The sequence below is a fragment of the Lotus japonicus genome, chromosome 4, assembly GCF_012489685.1.
Source record: "Lotus japonicus ecotype B-129 chromosome 4, LjGifu_v1.2".
Lineage (NCBI taxonomy): Eukaryota > Viridiplantae > Streptophyta > Magnoliopsida > Fabales > Fabaceae > Lotus > Lotus japonicus.
Genome location: NC_080044.1, coordinates 68,434,933 through 68,455,950, shown reverse-complemented (window position 1 = coordinate 68,455,950; position 21,018 = coordinate 68,434,933). Strand labels below are relative to the sequence as shown.

At 33.7% G+C, this 21,018-nt stretch overlaps 2 protein-coding genes across 2 annotated transcripts; one reads left to right on the top strand and one right to left on the bottom strand.

Annotated features, from left to right (window-relative positions):
• Nucleotides 1-6,894: 6,894 nt before the first annotated feature.
• Nucleotides 6,895-12,880, top strand: LOC130715150 (protein trichome birefringence-like 5). Its single transcript, XM_057565207.1, has 5 exons — nucleotides 6,895-7,480; nucleotides 10,253-10,445; nucleotides 10,814-11,007; nucleotides 11,448-11,606; nucleotides 12,111-12,880. Exons 1-5 carry the CDS (start codon nucleotides 6,987-6,989, stop codon nucleotides 12,442-12,444), a joined length of 1,374 nt encoding a protein of 457 aa, XP_057421190.1. The 5' UTR covers nucleotides 6,895-6,986; the 3' UTR covers nucleotides 12,445-12,880.
• A 6,786-nt stretch (nucleotides 12,881-19,666) lies between these two features.
• On the bottom strand, nucleotides 19,667-20,989 carry LOC130712106 (homeobox-leucine zipper protein HAT22-like). The gene is made up of 3 exons (XM_057561947.1): nucleotides 20,565-20,989; nucleotides 20,306-20,385; nucleotides 19,667-20,146 (listed from the first exon to the last, which is right to left on the bottom strand). Exons 1-3 carry the CDS (start codon nucleotides 20,835-20,837, stop codon nucleotides 19,882-19,884), a joined length of 618 nt encoding a protein of 205 aa, XP_057417930.1. The 5' UTR covers nucleotides 20,838-20,989; the 3' UTR covers nucleotides 19,667-19,881.
• Nucleotides 20,990-21,018: the final 29 nt, after the last annotated feature.

The window sequence follows — 21,018 nt, the reverse complement described above, 5'->3', positions numbered from 1 at the left end:
ATTTGGGCTTGAAGCGTGGATAAATGCACAGGCCCACCTACCATGTGCTTAATTAAATTCCACTTTTTACTTAGAAAGTGAGGGGAGCAAGGATCGAACTCTAGACCTCTTGGCCATAGAGGCTCTGATACCATGACAAACAACCACTTATCCCAAAAGCTTAAGCTGTTGGGTAAGGACTACTTTAATGGTTTTATATTATACTCTAACAAGTAGGATTCTATAAGCCTTCAACTTCCAAACTTTGTATATGTCTGTACACTATAATATGTTTACCTTCATTATTTTATTTCTTTTTGTTTAAAATGTTTTTTTTTTTGGTCAACAGTTTTGTTTAAAATGTTTACCTTCATTATAAAAAGCCTACCTCGCATTAATACCTTATTTTTTATCATAAGAGCAATTTTTAAAAAAATAATTGGCCCATGGGTTAGTCAATTCGGCTTGCAGGTGGGCTGAGTTGGTAAAATAGTAGCCACTGTGAATTTTGGCCTGTCTCAAGAACGTGTTAGCCCTCGAATGAGTTATGCCAGCTCGAATGGATAATAATTGGATAATAAATTATTTTTTTAATTAATTTCCATATTTAATTGATTTATCGTAATGTATAATAATTGGTTTTGTCATGACAAGACATAGGGACATAAGATGCTTTGGTGAAATTTTGTACTAATACTATATATTTCGTCATAGTGACATCTTTGTCCCAACGAGGAACATTAGACAACCTTCTACCACACTCTCTCAAACATGTACAATGATCATTTCATTCTATCTCAATTCCCCATCACACTTTCCTAATCTTCATTAGTTCCAAAGCTTCATGAAACGAGTATGCGCCAAGAGATAGATTTCCACTTTGACTACTATTCTCTCTCTCCTTCCTTCCTTCATTCCCATTGTTGCAAAGAATAGTGTTATGACTCTTTTGAGTTGCCAAAAGGGATGAGAGAATGAGATGATGATACATTATTCAATGATTCAGTTTACAATTTGCCTAACACAACCTCGAGATATACAATGCCAGAAAGGGACCGTAAACAAGAATGGAAAAGCACCATGGCTAATGTCAAAAAGTAGCTTTTTGCTGTGATACATAATGCAGCAGGGGGAGAGACAAAGACAAATGCAATATGACTTTGTTATGTATCTAATTAATATTGCAGCAGCATGGCAGATAAGATAATTAAGCCTCAACAACATTCAATTCTCCCCAGACACACATTCAATGCTGTTTCTTGATTAGCAATGCAGGTTTTGGATCAGATCACAACCACATTTTTTTCTCTTTTCAACCTCTGAATCACACCCCTCCCAGGCCCACCCTTAATGTACGTAACGCCTCCTCTTAGTTCCTTCCATTATGTCATTTTCTCATAATTCTCTTCTTCCTTTCACCCCACTCCAAACATTAAAAAAGAATTACTCTGCCCCCTCCCATTGAAGAAATTGGAGAAATACGAAAGGCTTCACTTTTGATACTACTCAATAGCTATTCAGATAAGCATTTCTCCAAAATTAATTATGGATTCAGAATCAATTGTACAGAAATTTCAGAACGTGCACAAAATATCAACTTGTTGGCTAACATTGGGTGGCTGGTGGAGGTTAAACACAAAACAAATATGAAAAGGAAAATGATCTGTAGATATCCGCATAATGCAGACTTCTAGCATAAATACAAAATGAGAAAGGAAGATAAGTAATTGATGTTAGATACCTCTTGGGCTGAAGTTTTGAGATGCATTGTGATTACTGATATGAAAATATATAGGCACATTGTCATGCCCAGGGGTGTTCAAAAAATCTGGTTTCAATAACCAATCCATAACCAAACCATAACCATATCCAGAAAATCCGGTTTCATATAAAACCGGTTTTAATTTATCCAGTTTTTAAAGTGGATACCAATATGGATATCCAGTTTTTAAATTTGGTTAAAAAACCGGATTACCATATCCAAAACCAAAGTCAATATTTTTAAAAATTCAATATTCCATTATTCATATTCCTAATTCATAACCGGTTTTACTTCCAATTTCCAAAACCCAAATTCAATTCCATGTTTCAACCATGAAAGAACCCTAATTCCCAATTCCAATCCAACTCGCCGCCGCCCAAAAATCTCGCCGCCGCCACCCAAAATTCCAACCGGTTTTTCTTTATTTTTATGTTCATCCTAATTTCATTTGGTGTATGTTCATCCTATTCTTCGTGTTACGGGAAACTCATAAAAGTTATATTCACGTTTTTTAGTCCATCATCTTAGACAAATTTGACCGTATATCATATTAGAAAAATGAAATGACCAATTATAGTTTCAAAATCCAGTTTTAAAATCCGGTTTGAACCAAATCCAATTTTAAAATCCGGTTCTAAATCCGGTTTTTCAATCAAATCCAGTTTTAAAAACTGATTTCTGAACTAAATCCGGATTTTAAAACTGGTTTAAAACCGGTTTTAAACATAACCGGTTTTAAACTGGTTAGATCCGGTTAAATCCGGATCCAGATTAAAAACCGGTTTTATAACCGGTTTAAGATATCAAAACTGGATCGATTAAAAAATCCAAATTGTAAAACTGGTTTTAAAGTGGATATGGTTTGGTTTTAACCATATCCAGTTTTTGAACACCCCTGGTCATGCCCCTCTCTTGAAGATAATGGAGAATAGCATGTTTTGATTTATTTTTCTTTTTTCATAATCAATAATGACATTCAGAGACTACTTACAAAAATTTCTTTCTAAAATTGATTCCTCCATAATCGGAATCAATTTTGGAAAAACTTCCAAACATGCATGAGATATCAAACTTTTTTGCCAATACCGATTGAAGGTTAAAAAAAGAACAAAAATGAAAATAATAGTTAAATCATTCTATACATACACAGTCTTGTTTCTATGCCAAATTATAAATAAATAAATAAATAAAACAATAGTTCAATGTATCTATCCAAAATACTAGTGCCATAGAAACCTTACAATAATTCATTTACAAGATAAAAGGAAGCCTAAAAAACAAAAAGAGGGAAATATCAACTAAGAAATTAATTAATTTTAGAAGAAAGTGCACACATTTCTTCCAAAAATCACTTTGAAACAGAGCAACATGGAAGAGATATATCACATTGTCCTTGCATGGAGTCTATGATTCTTCTACCTGTTGTGCAATGGATTTGGACCTGTGGGAACCACTCTTTTGTCATCTGATGATGTGGTGTTGCAAGAAGAGAGTATCTTGGGGTTGCATTTGTGAGCATCATCAAGTGCCACACTTGTGTTCTTCCTCTTTGCTCCATCAAGCAAGTTGCTATCAAGAAGGTTCTTCCTTGCCACTGTGTTGGAACCAATGCATACCCAGACCAGAAGCCACACCACAAGTGTCAGTTCTGGTAATCTCATCTCACCCAAAAAAACTAGTCTAATTTCAAGAATATGAAAACTCTTTGACCAAAATGAAGTGATGAAGAAGAAAAACAGAGGAGGGGCAGAGTGAAGAGAGTGAGAGGCAGAGCAAAAGGAATTGGTAGTAGTGGTGAGGGAAATTAAGAGGAATGGGAGAATATTAAGTTTGGTACCTCGGATATGCAGTAAAAAAAAGACTTTGAATTTGATACATCACATCTCTGTGGTCAGAGATTTCTCACCAAACCTCATTAATTGAAGACTTGAATTCTACTAGTATTTGACAAACCAAACAGAATTTTGAACATAAATGGTGTGGGAAATATGGAACCAAAAACGCAACAACATTCTGTTTTCCTTAGACTTATTAGCAACCTTACAAGAGAGAAAAAAACACACTCGGGATTAGAGAAAAATTCCTCTCTTGATCACGTGATGCGAGACAATAGAATAGAGGACCATGCTTCAAAAGCTGACAGACACTCGTTTGAGAATTAAATGGGTGGTTTTGACTGTAGCATAATAGAATAGCAATATAGCATAGCATTCAATTCAATGTAATAGTATTGAAGTTTTGTTTTGGTTTGGAACTTGGAAGCGCGTTTTTGTCAAGTGTTGTTTGGTTGTTGTTAGTTACACTTTGATATCATATCATATATATATAAGCTAAGCTTCTTGCTGCTGTGGCAACAGAGACAACCTGGGAATCGGTTAATGGTTACACCGGAGTTGTGAAATGATATCATATAGTTGGTTGTTGATTAATGCCGGCCATTTCTGTTAAAACAGGAAGGGTAGTGACCTATCTATCTTGGTGTCTTGTCCAATGTTTCACACCCTCTTCCTACTTTCAAGAGGTACATTAAGGAAGGTACAGGGGTCAGCGCTGAACGATGTGACCCTAAAACATGGTATAAGGCTTATGTTCGTCAAATTGTTATCGTTATTAAGTTATTACAATGTGCAGTTTAACACAGATTTACTAAAAAATATTGATAGCCGGCACTAGTCAATTGTCAATAATCAGTGACCATAAAACTCAGACTTCCAAAGCTGGCTTAGAAAAATAATTGGAGAAATCCTGTGCGCAAAAAAACATTGGGTAAGCTTCTACCTCAAAACAATATAGTAGAGCTTCTTAAATATTTAGTTGAAAGAAATTTCGTGTAAAAAACTCTTTTTAAATTTATAAATAAACACTATTTAAAGTAAACGCTAAACAATTACAAGGTTATTTAAGCATAGTTATTATCTTAGAAAATTTTCACAAAAACTTCATTAAGGTTGAACGCTATAATTACAAATATTGCCATGTTATAAATACCATTTCAAAAAAAAAATACAAGTTTGATCATCCATTCACATAAGCATTGCCAATTCCTTAGACTATCTGAATATTCCTTTTAAGACTTTGAGATTACCTCTCTAATTTAAGGGTTCGTTTAGGACGTCGTATTAGGCATAATAATAAATTTGTACAATATACTTTGAATTCATCCATTGTTTAGAGCTACCATTATATTGTAATGTTTATCCATCAATTCATCGTTATACGTTAAAATGATGGACTATTTATCTAACATACAGATGTGCCCGATAAACTTATGGCAATATCTAATTCACTTCACAACCACCACCACCGCCCTACACCATCATGTCATTGTCACTACCACCACCACCGCCCCACAACACTGCAGCAGCCACCACCACAACCAATAAACTCCACCACCACCTTCACCACTCCTCTACCATCAACATTGTCACTACCATCACCACAATATCGCCACCACCCACCACTAGTACCGCCACAACCACTACCATTTCCACCGCCACTACTTCCTCGACCACTACTGCAACCACCAGAAGCAACTCCGCCACCATCCTCACCATCGCCTCCACCACTACCATCGTTACTACCATTGTCACCACCACAACTATTGTTGCAACTGCCACCCTCCACCGCCACCACTACCATTACCACCTCTAGCACCATCATCATTCACCATCACCATCATCACCATCACTCTCCACGAAACATGATTGTATCAATTTAAACATCATGATAGGTTATACAGTGTACGATCAAACACTAGATAATTTTAAATTTTTATTAGCCCTTCCCTTATCAGATCTAATATTGGCAGACTTTATACTACACAGTATATTAAACAAACCTATGAAACTGATTAAAGCGTTAGAGTGTCTTATGCATTTGTGATGTATTCTACTAAACTTCGTCATGAACAATGTTACCGCTACTACAGTGTGATTCATACATTGTACAATGAGATTTTTTTATATCAGTAAGGTACTAAATGCAATTTTTTTGTGTCATTTAATATTGTAGAGAGCTTGTTCGTCATTTAGAGGAGCGACAAAACCTTCACATTTTACTGTTGCAGGGTGTATAAGACTCGGCCCTACCCGCCAACCCGTCTCGACCCAAGCCTTTAGGGTCGGGTTGAACCCGACCCGATATATAAAAGAGACCGGGTTCGGGTTGATCTTTGAGTTACCCGACTTCGTGTAGGGTCGGGTTCGGGTTGACACTCGTGTCACCCGGCCCGTCCCACATATATATATTTTATAAAATTTTAATTTGTTATAATGATTAAAATGTGATACATGGTGCTCAAATTTATCTTACCATGTGGATGAGAATAAAATGTTTAACATCTACCTTATGAATTTGTTGATCAAACTATTGACACTTTCATGCTCTAACAAAAGAAAATCATGTGTGTGTATTATGCACATGTGAGACAAATGAAGAATGATCAAACAAAATGAGTGACACGTGTATATAAATCAAACAAAATGTAAACCTCTCAAGTGCAATAGATTATGAAAGAATTTGATCCTTTCAAGTTCTTTCTTCCAAAAAATAGTTCAAACTTATAACTCTTTTAATATGTTATTATCTTTAAACTTTACAATTAGTATCAAATAATCTTAGACTTATTGTCCCTCGGGTCAACCCGATCCGTCCTAAATTGGAATTGCATAATGTCGGATTGCTTCGGGTCTAGAATGAGTTATGGTCTATGAATTGACCCGGTCAATATTTAGGGTCGGGTTAGGGTTAACCAAAACTCGTCTCAACTCGTCCCTTGTACAACCCTAGCTGGGATCTTGGAGCTCCTTGCTCGTGCGTGGTCTGTGTCAATTGCTTGGATATCTCACGAGTGTAACTTGGCAGCTGATTGCATGACTCGTTTTGCTGCCCGAGTTGCGATTGTTGGGTCGAGAACTTGGTTGCTTCGTTGTTGTTTGTTATTAGTTTTTCGATGAAGAAAAAAAATAAAGATTATAAGAAGGGTTACTAATTGTTAGTAAGATTTTTCTTTAAATACTAAATGAGAAAACTCTTAAACTTCCTTTTTGACTATATCTGTAAGATATTAAATGTAATCTTTTAGACGATTATAAGATTGTAAGATATTAAATGTAAATCTTGATGTTAATGATGCAGTTTGAGTAGCAAAATGTCGTTGAAAATCCAGCAACATGCGACACACACACACTACTACTACTACTACTACTACTACACTACTAGGTTCTTGTCCTACCAGAAATGAACAATGAACATGCTGCTTCTTTCCTACAAGAATCGTTACACTGTCCCAACCCTCTTCTTCCTCACACTCTCCATCTTCTTCTTCTTCTTCTACTTGTTCTTCACCAAAACTGCTCTTCACCCCGCTCTCTCCCAACAACAACATCATCACACCGATCTCGTTCTCCATCTCCAACCTTCTCCTCTCCTCTCTCCGCCACCGCCACCACCACCACAATCATCACCGCCGCCGCCACCCTCCACTGTAGAAGAACCACCACCCGAACCTGCTGCCAGTGCTACGGATCATGAATCTGCCACCGAAGAAACTGTTGATAATGCGGCGTGGAAGGAATGCGATTTGTTCTCGGGAACATGGGTGGAGGATCAAAACTACCCAATTTACCAACCGGGTTCTTGCCCTTATGTGGATGAGGCTTATGATTGCAAAATCAATGGAAGAACCGACACTCGCTACACCAAATGGCGCTGGAAGCCTTATGCCTGTGATCTTCCCAAGTACCTCTCTCTCTCTCTCTCTGTTAATTCGCTTGTTTCATGCCAGATTTGGATGCCTTTAAGCATGTTGCGTGTATCAATGTTTATGGTTTATTAATCACAACTATAATGTCATCATTGCATTCAGTTTTTCAATTGCTAAGCAGGAAGGAACAAATTTGGTTTAATTTTTCTCAACTGATTTGCATTAATTTTGGGATTGTTACTTTAATGGTATTAGTGGATGCTAAAAGTAGCTGCTACTTTGTTTAGTGTGTAGTATTTGGGGGCAATTTCAGCTGGCTGTGTGTAGTTTTGGTTAAACAACTTTTGAAAATCAAAACATCTTGTTGAGGATATTATAGTTAAGCTCATGAGTTAATGCATCAGACCAAGGCTGGTAAAACAAATGTGAATAAAAGGGATAGTTTTTTGCTGCGGAGTTCCTAGGTGATTGAAGAGAAATGAATTCTTAGTATCATGACTTGTGGGTCTAAGCTAATTCAGATTTAAGGGCTCTAGGAATTGTACCTGTATCCATGAAAATTGAACAATAAGAACGCCTAATTAGTCATGCTTCAGTAACAATATCATGGTTTTTATAGAGATATTTCAGCCCAAGATCAACTTTGTTGATGGATATTTTTCTAACTTGTGTGGACATTTTTAAAAAGTTTTAAATGCAACTTCTTTTGTTTGCCATGGATACCTAGCTTGACATATAAAGAAGACTATCCTATTCTTTTCCTAGTCTAAGAATGACAATTAACCATTTCATTAAAAATAACTGAGCTTTTTATCCTTTCTCCATTTATTACTTTTGTCCATCTCATTTATACCATCCCAAGTGGGTTGAACATATTCGTAGATATATAAACCATCATGCATTTTAGAGTTCTGAGTCATACTAAGAGTATTTGAACTGAGTTTGAACGGAGTCATACTAAGACCATCATGCATATTTAAAAATTAATTTGTTTTTATGATGGAAAGATCTATCATGGAAGCTGCATACTCACTACAAGGACTAATACAAAGATATAGAAGGAATCAAAAAGATCTACGCATAGTTTTCATTGATCTAAAAATGAGTAGTGTCTAGAGAGGTTTTATGAGAGACTTTAGCGAAGAAAAGAGTTCGAATTGCTTACATTCGAGCAATTAAAGATGTAAGGGGGTCATAAGTTGTGTGAGAACATAAAGTGGGGACACAGGATATTTTCCTATAACTATAAGAGTGCACAGAGGGTCAATGTTGAGCAATTTTTTTTTTTTAATCTTGGTTCTTGACAGTTGACATGCTTACAAAACATATTCAAGAGACGATACCATGATAGTACATTGTGTTTACGGAAGATATAGTTTTAGTTGGAGAGTCTACAGAATAAATAAAGGGAAAATTAGATATATGGAGTCGATCCTTGGAAACTTATGGTGTCCGTCTAAGTAAAAGTAAAACAAAGATAAGGAATGCAAGTTTGGCAAGAGATCAAATCCATAGAGGTGGAATTCAGGGAGTATACTATACCACAAATTTCACATTTTAAGTACCTTGGGTCTATCATACAAATGACGGGGAGATAGAGAGAGAGAGAGAGAGAGAGAGAGAGAGAGAGAGAGAGAGAGAAGTCAATCATAGGACTCAAGTAGGGTCCGTGAAATGGAGGAATGTTTTGGGGATGAATATGACATAACTTTCCACTCAAGCTTACAAAAAAACTTTTTCGCACAATAAGACATAAAGTGCTATACAGGACCAAATGTTGGGAAGTTAAGAGCCAACAAGAAAGTAGGCTAGTATTGCAGAGATCCAAATGTTACACGGAATGAGGGATTACGCAAGACAAAGTAGAATTTATATATACAATCATTAGAGAGGAGTTTGGGTAGCTCCTACTGTAGAGAAAATTGTAGTCTCGTCTTAGGTTATTTGAACAAGTGTGAAGGAGACCGCATTGGATAGGAGGATTGATCAGATCTGGTGATGGAGGATAGACAAGAAGTTAGTGGGTGAGGGAGACTAAGGAAAACTATAAGCAAATCATTGGGAGATTTAGAGGTAAACAGTTTATCTTTGAATTTAACACAGGACAGAACATTATGGCATTGTACAATCTATGTAGCTAACACTATCTATTGGTCAAAGCTTGGTTGTTGTTGTTTTATAAATAATATGCAAGCATAGCATCCAAAATTCCATTGAAGCTGGGAGTGGTATGCTTTGTTGTTTAGTTTACCACATTTCATTTTAACTAATTATTATTAGCTGGGTCATTCAAGAAATTGTGCTTTCTTTGGTTGAAGAAAAGTGGAAAAGACTAATCCTTCTGGGTATGGTATAGTAAGGCTGGAACCAGTTACTTATAGCTTTCTCTTAGCAATATAGTTGAACATTGATGACCTGTGATAGGATCAGAAATGGGGAAAGGGAAACAGAGAGAAAGAAGGGAGAAACAGGGGAATAAGAGAGAAATATTCATATCATCCATCAATCATTCTGCATACAAGGCCTTATTGCTACTTTTATAGCCAAAGCATGTGCAACAACCTGCTAATATTAGTTATTGGGCCCTATGACATTTATTTTGATATATCTCAATCTTTTCTCATCAAACATTCAACTTTCGATTTTCTGTTGGCAGTATGCATTGTCTTCATTACCGTGACATAATAGTTAATTTCATTAAGGTGCTTAAGTGTTCTTCAAACAGCTTACTTCCCATCTTTTAGTAGATTACTGAAAAATTAACTATTCATATCTTCTTCATTCACTTATTTCACGTATTCTCGTAGGTTTAGTGCCCAGGACTTCTTGGCAAGACTGAAAGGTAAAACACTAATGCTGGTTGGAGATTCTATGAACCGGAACCAATTTGAGTCCATTCTGTGCATACTACGTGAAGGTCTGCATAATAAGAGCAAAATGTATGAGGTACATGGACACAAAATATCAAAGGGAAGAGGCTATTTCGTTTTTAAATTTGAGGTAAAAATTCTATTTCCTTGCATATATAGAAAAGAAACCTACTCCTATGTATTGATTTCTTAGAAGAGAATCATTTTTTCAGCCATCTATTCATTTTCTCTGCAACTGTTCAAGGTCTGGTTGGCTGTAATAAGAATTGTTGGGAAATATAAATTTACCTTCTGTTTCTCTCACAGAAAATGAATCCATCTCTCTTAAAAGGTCGAACTTCATAACTTATTATAAAGTACTGTATTTGGATAATTATTTTATGTATAAAAATACATAAAAATGATCTGGCCAGCTGCAGTGCATCATTTCCTGTCATAATAAAATGTGAACAGACAGAATGCAGTGCATTATGCTAAGATTTTGGAACACTTGAGCAGGATTACAATTGTACAGTGGTGTTCGTGAGATCTCATTTCCTTGTGAGGGAAGGAATTCGTACAAATGGGCAAGGCAGCACAAACCCTACATTATCAATAGATCGGATAGACAAGACATCTGGTCGCTGGAAGAGGGCTGACATTCTTGTTTTTAATACCGGGCACTGGTGGGCTCATGGAAAAACTGCTCGAGGGTAAGGACGCAATTATAATGTTCTATTCATCTTGATTGTATACATTCTATTCTGGAAATTGGTTTGTGTCTGTTTGTTTGCTTCCCCCGTGTTAATTGAACTCTAACTTGGTTAAGTAATGAAAGGGTTTGTGCAAGCGTTTGCTGCTCAAGAATGTTTACCTCTTATTATAACTTCTTTTGGCAAGAAGGAATGTTGGTATATACAATCAAATTTATGTATTAGGAAAGATTGTATACTTCTATCTAACCTATTTATGTTGTCACTTTATCATTTCCTCTCCTTTTCTTAAATTAGTTTTCTTTCACTGCTATGTGTTGGTTTGTCTTTCATTCTTTGCAATTAATGAGTCATCTATCAAAATTATATAACACGAACGATATTTATAATTATAAAAAAAAAGTATGCATGAAAAAAGTGATAGTTTCTTATTTGTGCAGGATAAATTATTATAAAGAAGGTGATTATCTATATCCAAAATTTGATGGAGTTGAGGCATACAGAAAGGCTATGAAGACCTGGGGAAAATGGATTGATGCTAATATCAATCCACGAAAACAGATGGTCTACTATCGTGGATATTCTTCTGCCCATTTCAGGTATTGATGTCTTTTTGGATATTTTCTATTGCATAAAATTCCTGTCCCCTTCCTAGCTTTAGTTTCCAATTCATTGAAACAAGAGCCATATGAGGTTTAGCTCCTCTAAGGTGAGTATGGTAAAGAAAAGTGTGAACTTGGAAATCAATGGCCACATCTATAACAAACCATTAATAGTGTGTTTGGTTCTGCGATGGGAAGCCTCATAGTCACTTTTAAGGAGAAGCTTCAAAGTTTAACTTCTAGAGTTACCGTGTTTTAGATTATGTGCCACCACCAACACAAACTTGTCATAAATTGTTAAAATTCATTCTGTCAATGGTTATATAACTTAATACTTTTTTTCTAAACTAGTAAACTACACCCTTCACTTTAGAAGAGTTCAACTTTTCTTTTTAAAAGAAGACCCTATTATTGCTACATTATAATGGAGAAAAGAAAAGTTTGTATACCACCATTAGTGGTTCTTTCAATCATATCATAATGGTCACTAATCTTTGTCAGAGGTGGAGACTGGGACTCAGGAGGGTCATGCAATGGAGAAACTGAACCAGTTTTGAATGGTTCCATCCTGAATAACTATCCATTGAAAATGAAGATAGTGGAGGAAGTGATCCAAGGAATGAAGGTTCCTGTAAAGTTGTTAAATGTCACGAGGCTGACTAATTTCCGCAAGGACGGCCACCCATCTGTGTATGGGAAGAACCCAATAGCTGGAAAGAAAGTCTCCACAAGGAAGCAAGACTGCAGCCATTGGTGCCTTCCTGGGGTCCCTGATGCATGGAATGAGCTCATTTATGCCACACTGGTTTTTCAACAAACAGGTTCAACGAATTAACTTGTATATGATCCTTTCTTTCAAGGGGTTTACTTTTTGTTTGGGCAAAAACAGATGGAAATAGAGAATGTTTCTCTTGGCTAACATCAGGGTCATTGAGAAACAATGAAAAGTGTATCATTATTCTTTCATTGAGCTCTCTCCTCTCAAGTGGGAGTTGCTTTAGAGTGTAAAGTAAGCTGTTATAACTGTTGATTTCTCAATTAACAGTTGTGATTGAGATCATATACTTGCACTGTATAACAAACTATGATGTTCAACTTATATGATTTCTAAATCAACGGTTATGATAGCTTACTTTACACAGTAAAGCGACTTCACCACTTTAGAGGAGACAAGTTGTATTACCACAAGACTGATCATTAGAGGACTAGCAAAGTGTATTTAATTGCACAACATCAAGTCAAAAGTCAATATAAATATTAGTTTTGTTATCTGTAAATTGCTAAATTTATTATCAGATTTAGTCTCTTTGGCACTTAGCAAAAAGCATACACTTTCGCATATAATTTCTTCAGTAAAGAAAAACAATAATAATTATACTTTGGATGATATAGTAAGGAGTTATAATAGGGGTGTTCACGGGTTGAGTTGCTTCGGGTTTAAGATAGAATAGATTCCGAACCAATTAAATTTAACTAGTTTAGTTTGGTTCGAGTTTTAGAACTTTTTCAGCAAATCTAAACAAAACTATTCCGGTTAAAATCGGGTTAGCTACGGGCTAAGATGTAGTCATGTAGTTCTTTAGAAGATGTTGGGATGAAGATGTTGCTTCTGACTTTTGACAGTCTCTGGTGTTGGTTTCTTTAGCATATGGGCTTATTGAAGTGGTATGCAATTGGTTCTATAGATCCCATTCTATTATGTGTATTGTTCGCAACATGCCAATGTATTGCTTTAGCCTGTTATGGACTCAATTTGTTAGGCTTTGTATGTTGTGAAATGAGATTTTGCTATCTAAAAAGTAAAAAGTGCCATCAGATAATAATACAAGAATGATTATTTAAAGAAAAGTCTGCTGTTTAAACTAGAATAATATATAGAATAAATCAAAGAGTTGTTGAAATCTAAATAGTTGATTTTCTAATTATTAACTATAATTTTGTTCTCGGTCCATGCTCGTGTGGTTCTATGTTATGATACTTGTTCAAATCAAATGTGAAAGGGGCTAACACAACATTGAACATGACTTTTACTTCTTTTCAATGGTTAAATTCCCAGTTGCAGCTCATGAAGTCAGCACGACTGAATCATGTTTTATTTTATCATTACTTAAAACCTATAGGTCAATAGCTGAATCTTCCTCTATGGATTATATATTGCTTTTAGTTTAAATTTTCTAATATATATAAATGAAGTCAATTTCATTGAAATAAATCTGATGAGTGGAACTACTCAATGATAAATTGATAATCTTCCATAAAGAAATGACACTTTTCACACCATTATGACCGGACAGCAGGCAAATCTTGGTGGTATTATTCAATTGCAGTGAAATGGAGTTGGTCAAGGATGATGAAAGAGATGACCAAATGATTGTTAACCACGCTCATTGTTTAATTAAAGACTTGTCACCTGATCTTATTTTCTGTGGTCTTGTTTTCTTAGCGTATAAGAAAAGCATGCATTATACTTTCTATATATATGTAAAGTTTAAGAAAAAAGTGATAACATATTTTCAGTTATATATAGACTTGGAAATTGTCTTTTTAATTGAAGAGTTTTGAAGATAAGATCACTAGACGAACAAAAGTCAAATTTTATGTGTAAAGAAAAGAAATAAATTTAGAATGGGGTCGTCCAAGATATATATCAAACTCGAGATATGACTTAAATGCCAAGATATATATCAAACTCACAATCTTGCACAGCAGGAAATGGGATCCAAGCCTAACACATAATATCATTTTTTACTCTTATGATACAAAGACTTGTTTCTTACAAGGGATAAATGAAAAATAAAATAAAAGTCTAACACCTCAGAAAAGAAACCCTAAAGCATCAGTTACGTACCAAAAGAGGTTCCATTTGATTCTGAACCACCATGAAGTTTTGGTTACGGAGAGCACCGACTTTAGCTAGAGAGTTTTTACACTAGTTCTCTTCCCGAAGGATATGATCAATCAACACCACCAGTAGCGCTTGAAGAAATCTCCGATATTCCACACGAGCACATCATAACAATGCCATCAAGACCATTAAGTGCTTACGTGACGGACTTTCATCTTAGTCACCAATGTTATGTCGGTGTCATGCCACATGATAGTGGATGTGGATTTTAAAAAAATGGTTCTTGTAATGTATGAGGTTACCGTTTTTTAATCTCTCTAAATTCTTTCATCGGTTTTAGTCTCCTTAGATTTTTCATTCGCACAAGAGTTGTATTAATTGTCAGCTTGTGTTGCCTTCCATCGATGTCATCGCACAATTTGACAATTATCTGGCACCACTCTTGTGCGAATCGAGAGTTATTTAGATATGACTCACATATTGCTAAGTATGAGGGAGTGGTCGATGAAATGCCAAGCCGTACACCCAAATTTCTGAACTATAATTAAATTTTCCTTTCGTGCATGTTTTTTCTTTTTCTCCTCAATCAAAGTTGCAAAAACATTTTCATCTTAGTTGTGCTTAATCTATTGCAACACACTACTAATTTGGATTTGACAAGCACACATTAGAGTACTACATTTGTGGTTTCATCTTATGGGGTCATCAACCCCACAAGAATATGAGGTACTTATAAATAAGACATTGTCATATATGTAAGGTTTTTTAGGTTTCTCTCACCGTTTAACTGACAAACTAATAATAGGGACTAAAACTGATGATTTGAATTTAAGAAAACTAAAATCGATGACATACTTTAAGAGACTAAAAGCGGCAACATGAACACCATATATTACAGGGACAAAAACATATTTTTTAAAAATCCACATCAGCAATCATGGTGCCGATGTGGCACTTAACGGTTTCAAATGAAAATTCATGGAGTAATTTTTAAGATGATGTAATAGGGAAAATTTACAATGACTAAATTTGAAAATGAATATATTTACATGGACAAAAACTTATTTAAACCTATAGTTAAACTTTCATATCTATACACACAATATATTACCATTTTAATTATATTAATTACACTTTCAAAAAAATTATATTAATCACACAAAAATACAACTCATTTTAGTCAAAGATACTGAGTTATTCATAAATATCATAACTTATGTAGTTACTCTCTAATTAATTCACTTGTCGTAACTAATGAGGAAGTCCTAGTAGTTTTGTAGATTTCTAAGGTTAAACTGAATTCATAATGGTGTTTTTATGACACTAATTAGTACATGAATTAATAATGGGTTATGACTTCTTAACGCTTGCTCATTTTTTGGGCATAATGATTAATCGTTCTTCAGTTGAAACAACTTAGAGCATCTTTAATCATGATATTCACTTAATAATGGGTTATGACTTCTTATACTTTTTACAACTCCTAATAATATCACATCATCTACATAATTTTATTAATTTTTACTCTAACCCAACAACTCTTAAAAGTTTATATAAAATAATTATTTTATTAATTGCACGTTTTATTTAAACCTTTTACATTAAGCAATAATAAATGCAAACACACTTTTCATGACTAAATTGAGTATCTACTCTCACATACCCTCACTAGTCATGTTGGAATTAAAAATATGCTCCAATGGTAATAGATATTGGTGGGAATATGTATTTGTGACATTACATACTCCCATTAGAGAAGCTCTTAGAGCATCTCCAATTGTAGTATCTGATGTTAAATACATACTCATATGAGTATCTATTACCATTGGAGTAGATATTCAGGGCCCGTTTGGTGACCAGGATAGGATAGGATAGGACAGGATAATTATCATATCCTGTTGTTATCTGTTGTTTGTTGCACCAGCAGGATATGATAACACTATCCTGTCTTCTATCCTATCCTGTCAATCATGTGTAAAAGTTATCCTGAGGGGGGAGCTAGGATAGAGCAGGATAGGATATCAGTTATATATTTTCTTTCAGTATCCTAACTCCAAATTAATTTATTTTAATATTATATAATTTATAATTTATAATAATATTAATTAATAAATATAAAAATATTAATTTAACAAAAATAAAAAATAAATAAAATTATTATTCATAAATAGTAAAAATAGACTACTCACTTACAAATATTGATTTATTAATAATAATAGACTAATTTAATATTTTCATCTCCTATTATTTAAAAATTATTTATCTACTTATATAATAATTTAAATATAAAGTATTTTTGAAATAATAATATTTTTAATTTAATTAATTTTTATTGTTTATCACGTGTCACAACTAAGTGAAAAACATTGATTACAAATATTGATTTTTTAATAGTAATAGATTAATTTTTTATTTTCATCTCCTATTATTTAAAACTATTTATCTACTTATATAATAATTTATAATTCAAATATAAATTACTTTTCAAATAATAATATTCTTAATTTAGTTAACTTTTATTGTTAATTATCACGTGTCACAGCTAAGTGAAAACCAATCGGTTAACTGCATAATTTTATTTAAAATATAGGGTATCTTCAAAACAATAAAATAGGCTAATTAATAAAATTTAAATTAATTTTATTTATTTTAAAATATAGACTCATTCATGAAAATGTAAAGAAATTAAATTTAATAGAATGATCAATTTTAAATGTATTTTTTATTCAAATATAAATCTGATACATTTTTCCTTATCATATCCTGTCATTATCATGTGCACCTCAAACACAGGATATGATAAGAGTCTATCCTGCTCTTATCCTATCCTGTTGATATCCTGTTCACATATCATATCCTATCCTGACCACCAAACGGGCCCTCAATTTCAACATGACAAAGATGAGTATGTGGGAATAAATACTCTACACTAGACTTGAAAAGTGAGCTTGTATTTATTACAAGCACTTGCAATTAATATAATTAGATTAAAATGAAGATAAATACTCCCTCCGTTCCTATATAACTGACACTTTAAGGTTGTTGCATGATTATTAAGAAATGATAATTAATGTTCTTGTTTTATTAAAATTACTATATAACTTCCTATTATACCCTTTATCTCTCTTATTAATTCTAACTTTTCAATTTTCCTACCACCAATAAATGAAGGGTACAATGGTAAAGTATAATTAATGTTCTCTTGAACTTTGTAAAGTGGCAGATAATTGGAAACAAAATTCAGCTAGAAATAGTGTATGTTATTTAGAAATAGAGTGATAAAATATACAAATGTGATGTTGATGTTGGGATCAAAGTTGTTGGGTTGGAGTAAAAAGTTAGTAAAGTGGTGTAGATGATGTCGCATTATGGGAAATTGTAAAAAATGAAGTGTAGATATTTTAGTAAGTATGATGGATGTAGATGTTCTTACACATTCAATATGATTGTTTTCATCTTGATATACTCCTTCAATTTTTTTTTTTTGGTACAAGAGGAAAGGACACTCCTTCAATTTTAAAGTAATTAATTGTCTCTTTTTTAAATTTTTTAAATTTTATTTATTTATTGGTTCATGAATTCATACCCATTAAATTTTTTTATTGGAATGAACTGCATGATATCCGGTCATCACTTGGAGCCGACTATTCCGATCTAAAGATTTAATCACAGTTAAAACTCTTTATCTATTCTGGCCTAGTTTGAATTATCATATCAGGTTAGAAGTACTTTTATCCCATGTAGTTTAACACTCTTGGCCCCTTTAACATGATTCAAAACAGTGTGTTGGAGGATGAATAATGGGTTGTTGATTTTTTTTTCTTATAAGCATAATGAGTTGTTGATACTACTTTTCCACCTTCATCTTAATAAATACTAGAAATTAAAATGAGAGAAATGTGTGATATGACATAAAATGCAAAAATAAATAAATAAAATGTGTGAAAATAAGATGATAGAGAAGGTGAGATGTGAATGAATTATTACTCTCAAATATTCTATGTGGAGGTGGGGTGGCCCCCAAAAATTAAAGACGCTATAAAGCTTTCCCTTTACCGATTTGCACCATATGTATTGTGCACAATGCTTAACCAAAAAAAACGTAACTCAATCTTAATAGGGAATATGGTTTTTCTGGAAAAGAAGCAATATTTGCACAATTGCCTGGATGGTGTTAGGAAGTTGTGTCTGACCATCTTACGACCACCCATGCATTTTCTTTCAGTGGGTGGTAGCCCTAGCTATACGTTCAAACCTACTTGTGGGTTGGTTCAAATTCAATCACCAAATTATATTAAAGCACATAGAGTTGAACACGATTAAACACTCATAGTATTAATTGTTAAATATTTTTTCGAAACTGTATTGTTAATTAATTATAGTGCTCTTATAACTAAATGTGTCATGCATATCTCAATACGCGTGACCGCCTTGCTTCATACAGTATCTCAAAGATATATAGTTTGATTAGGAGGATCATTGAGAGATAATCAAATGATTAATACTTATTGCTTGATCATATATACTATCATCATATATATGTTCACCATGATGAGAAGTGTGATATAAGTTACCTAAATATATAATATTTAACTGATCACGTCAACTTAATCATCCTTTATCTCTAACATATATATGTATATATGCACAAATTACAAATATAAAGCAGAAACAATTAGTGGAGTTAGTGCATCTTTGAAAAACATAATCAATTCTATATTAATTCTACTTGGGTAAAATCTATTCTAACTAGTAAAATAATATTTTGATGTACTAATAAAATTGAATTGATTGGTTAAGAATCAATTTTACTTTTCACTATTATAGCTTTTTTCTTAAATTTAATTAATTTTGAGATTTTATAACTAAATTTCATAATATTATCTTAGAAAAATCATTTTTTCCACAAAGACATCCGATCATAAATCATTTTTTTTAGATAAGTCAAAATGATATATAAAAAAAGTACTAAGGGTACTTCAACCTATTACAATAGTAGAAAGTTAGCAATAAATCATATAATCTTAACCCACGGTTGCCCTACTCAGTTTTAGTAGAATCAGTTATACTCAGTTTTAGTAGAATCAGTTATGTTCAAACACAAACTTAGAGAATTGTAATTTTCTCTGAGTTTCAACCATTCAAACTTGATCTATAACATAGCTTCATTTTGAAAGGAAAATGTTAAAGCACAATTAAAAGTTAAAACCAATGAACGAAATACTGAATAAATTTTAATTAATTAGTAAATGAATCAATAATTAAGGAGGCACCTAATCACCATCTTAGCAACCCCAGTTCCTTATGTCCGATGTGGGACTAGTATATGAATCTATGTATGATTTCTTTTCTTCTACTATCAATATACTATTGCTAGCTTTGATGAAATTCCAATACCCTTCATCTAGGAATCTATTTCATACCCTCTTACTCTATGTCTATGTCGCTCTCTGATTTGAGGTTATTGGAAAAGTTGTTGTTCCCTTCATTGAGCTTCAATAGTTTCTGGCACGAAGAACACATTGCTAGAGTTGCTCTTTTCGATAGCTGAATGCATAATGCTGATGATTCTCCAACTTTCAATGCACGAAGTTCCTGCAATTCCTTCTTCAACCTTCGATTCTCATCGCTTAGATTCTGGCACTGTTTCTTCAACAACTCGTGATCCACCTCTGTCTTCTTCAGCTTTGTCCTGAATATCAATTTTACATATTAACATTTCTGAAATTAAATTAAGTACATACATATATATATGTATATACCCTGTAGATTGATTGAGTAAAAGAATCCAGATAGTGTATAGCAAAATTGATGGAGAATGAATAAAGGGTAGCAATAAGATCAATGATACCTTGCTCTTCTGTTCTGAAACCAAACTTCAATTTGTCTAGTCTTCAAATTCAATTTATCAGCAAGTGCTTGTTTCTGGACCTGCATGTGGAACCAAAATCCAAATCATAAACAACTTTTCATGTACCTTGTGATAGAAAACAAAAGAAAACAATTGATGAATATATATGACTATGTTTAATATACATGATATATAGTTCTAGAAAAAGAGTTTTTTTAAGAAAAATATAGAAAATGAGAAAAAGGGTATGAATGAATACTGGATTAAGAGTGGTATGCAGCTTGAAGCAGTTTTCAAGCATGGCTGATTGTTCAGTTGTAAGCCTCAGTTTCTTTCTGCAGGTGTTCTTGTTATCGGTGTTGTGATCGGAATCAGTGCTTTTTGTCGGGTAATGTTGTAGTCTCTCAGGGATTTTCTCCAAATACATGAACCTCTCTACCTTGTTCACTTTCTGGTTCTCCTTTTTTGGCATGTAACCTCCCATTCCCAACCCGAGACATAGCCCTGTGCTGCATTCTTCATCATCTTCCATGGCAGAGAAAGAGGAGAGAAATCAAGAGAGGTGGAAAGAAAGAAGGAGTTGAAGTTTTATGTGTTATGGTCAATGGGAAAGTTGGGTTTTGTGAATGAGGTTTATTAATACAGACTTTATTATTGGGTTTGGTCTTGATCTTGGAAATTCAATTTCAATCAGTTATGTGTAACTTGTTTTC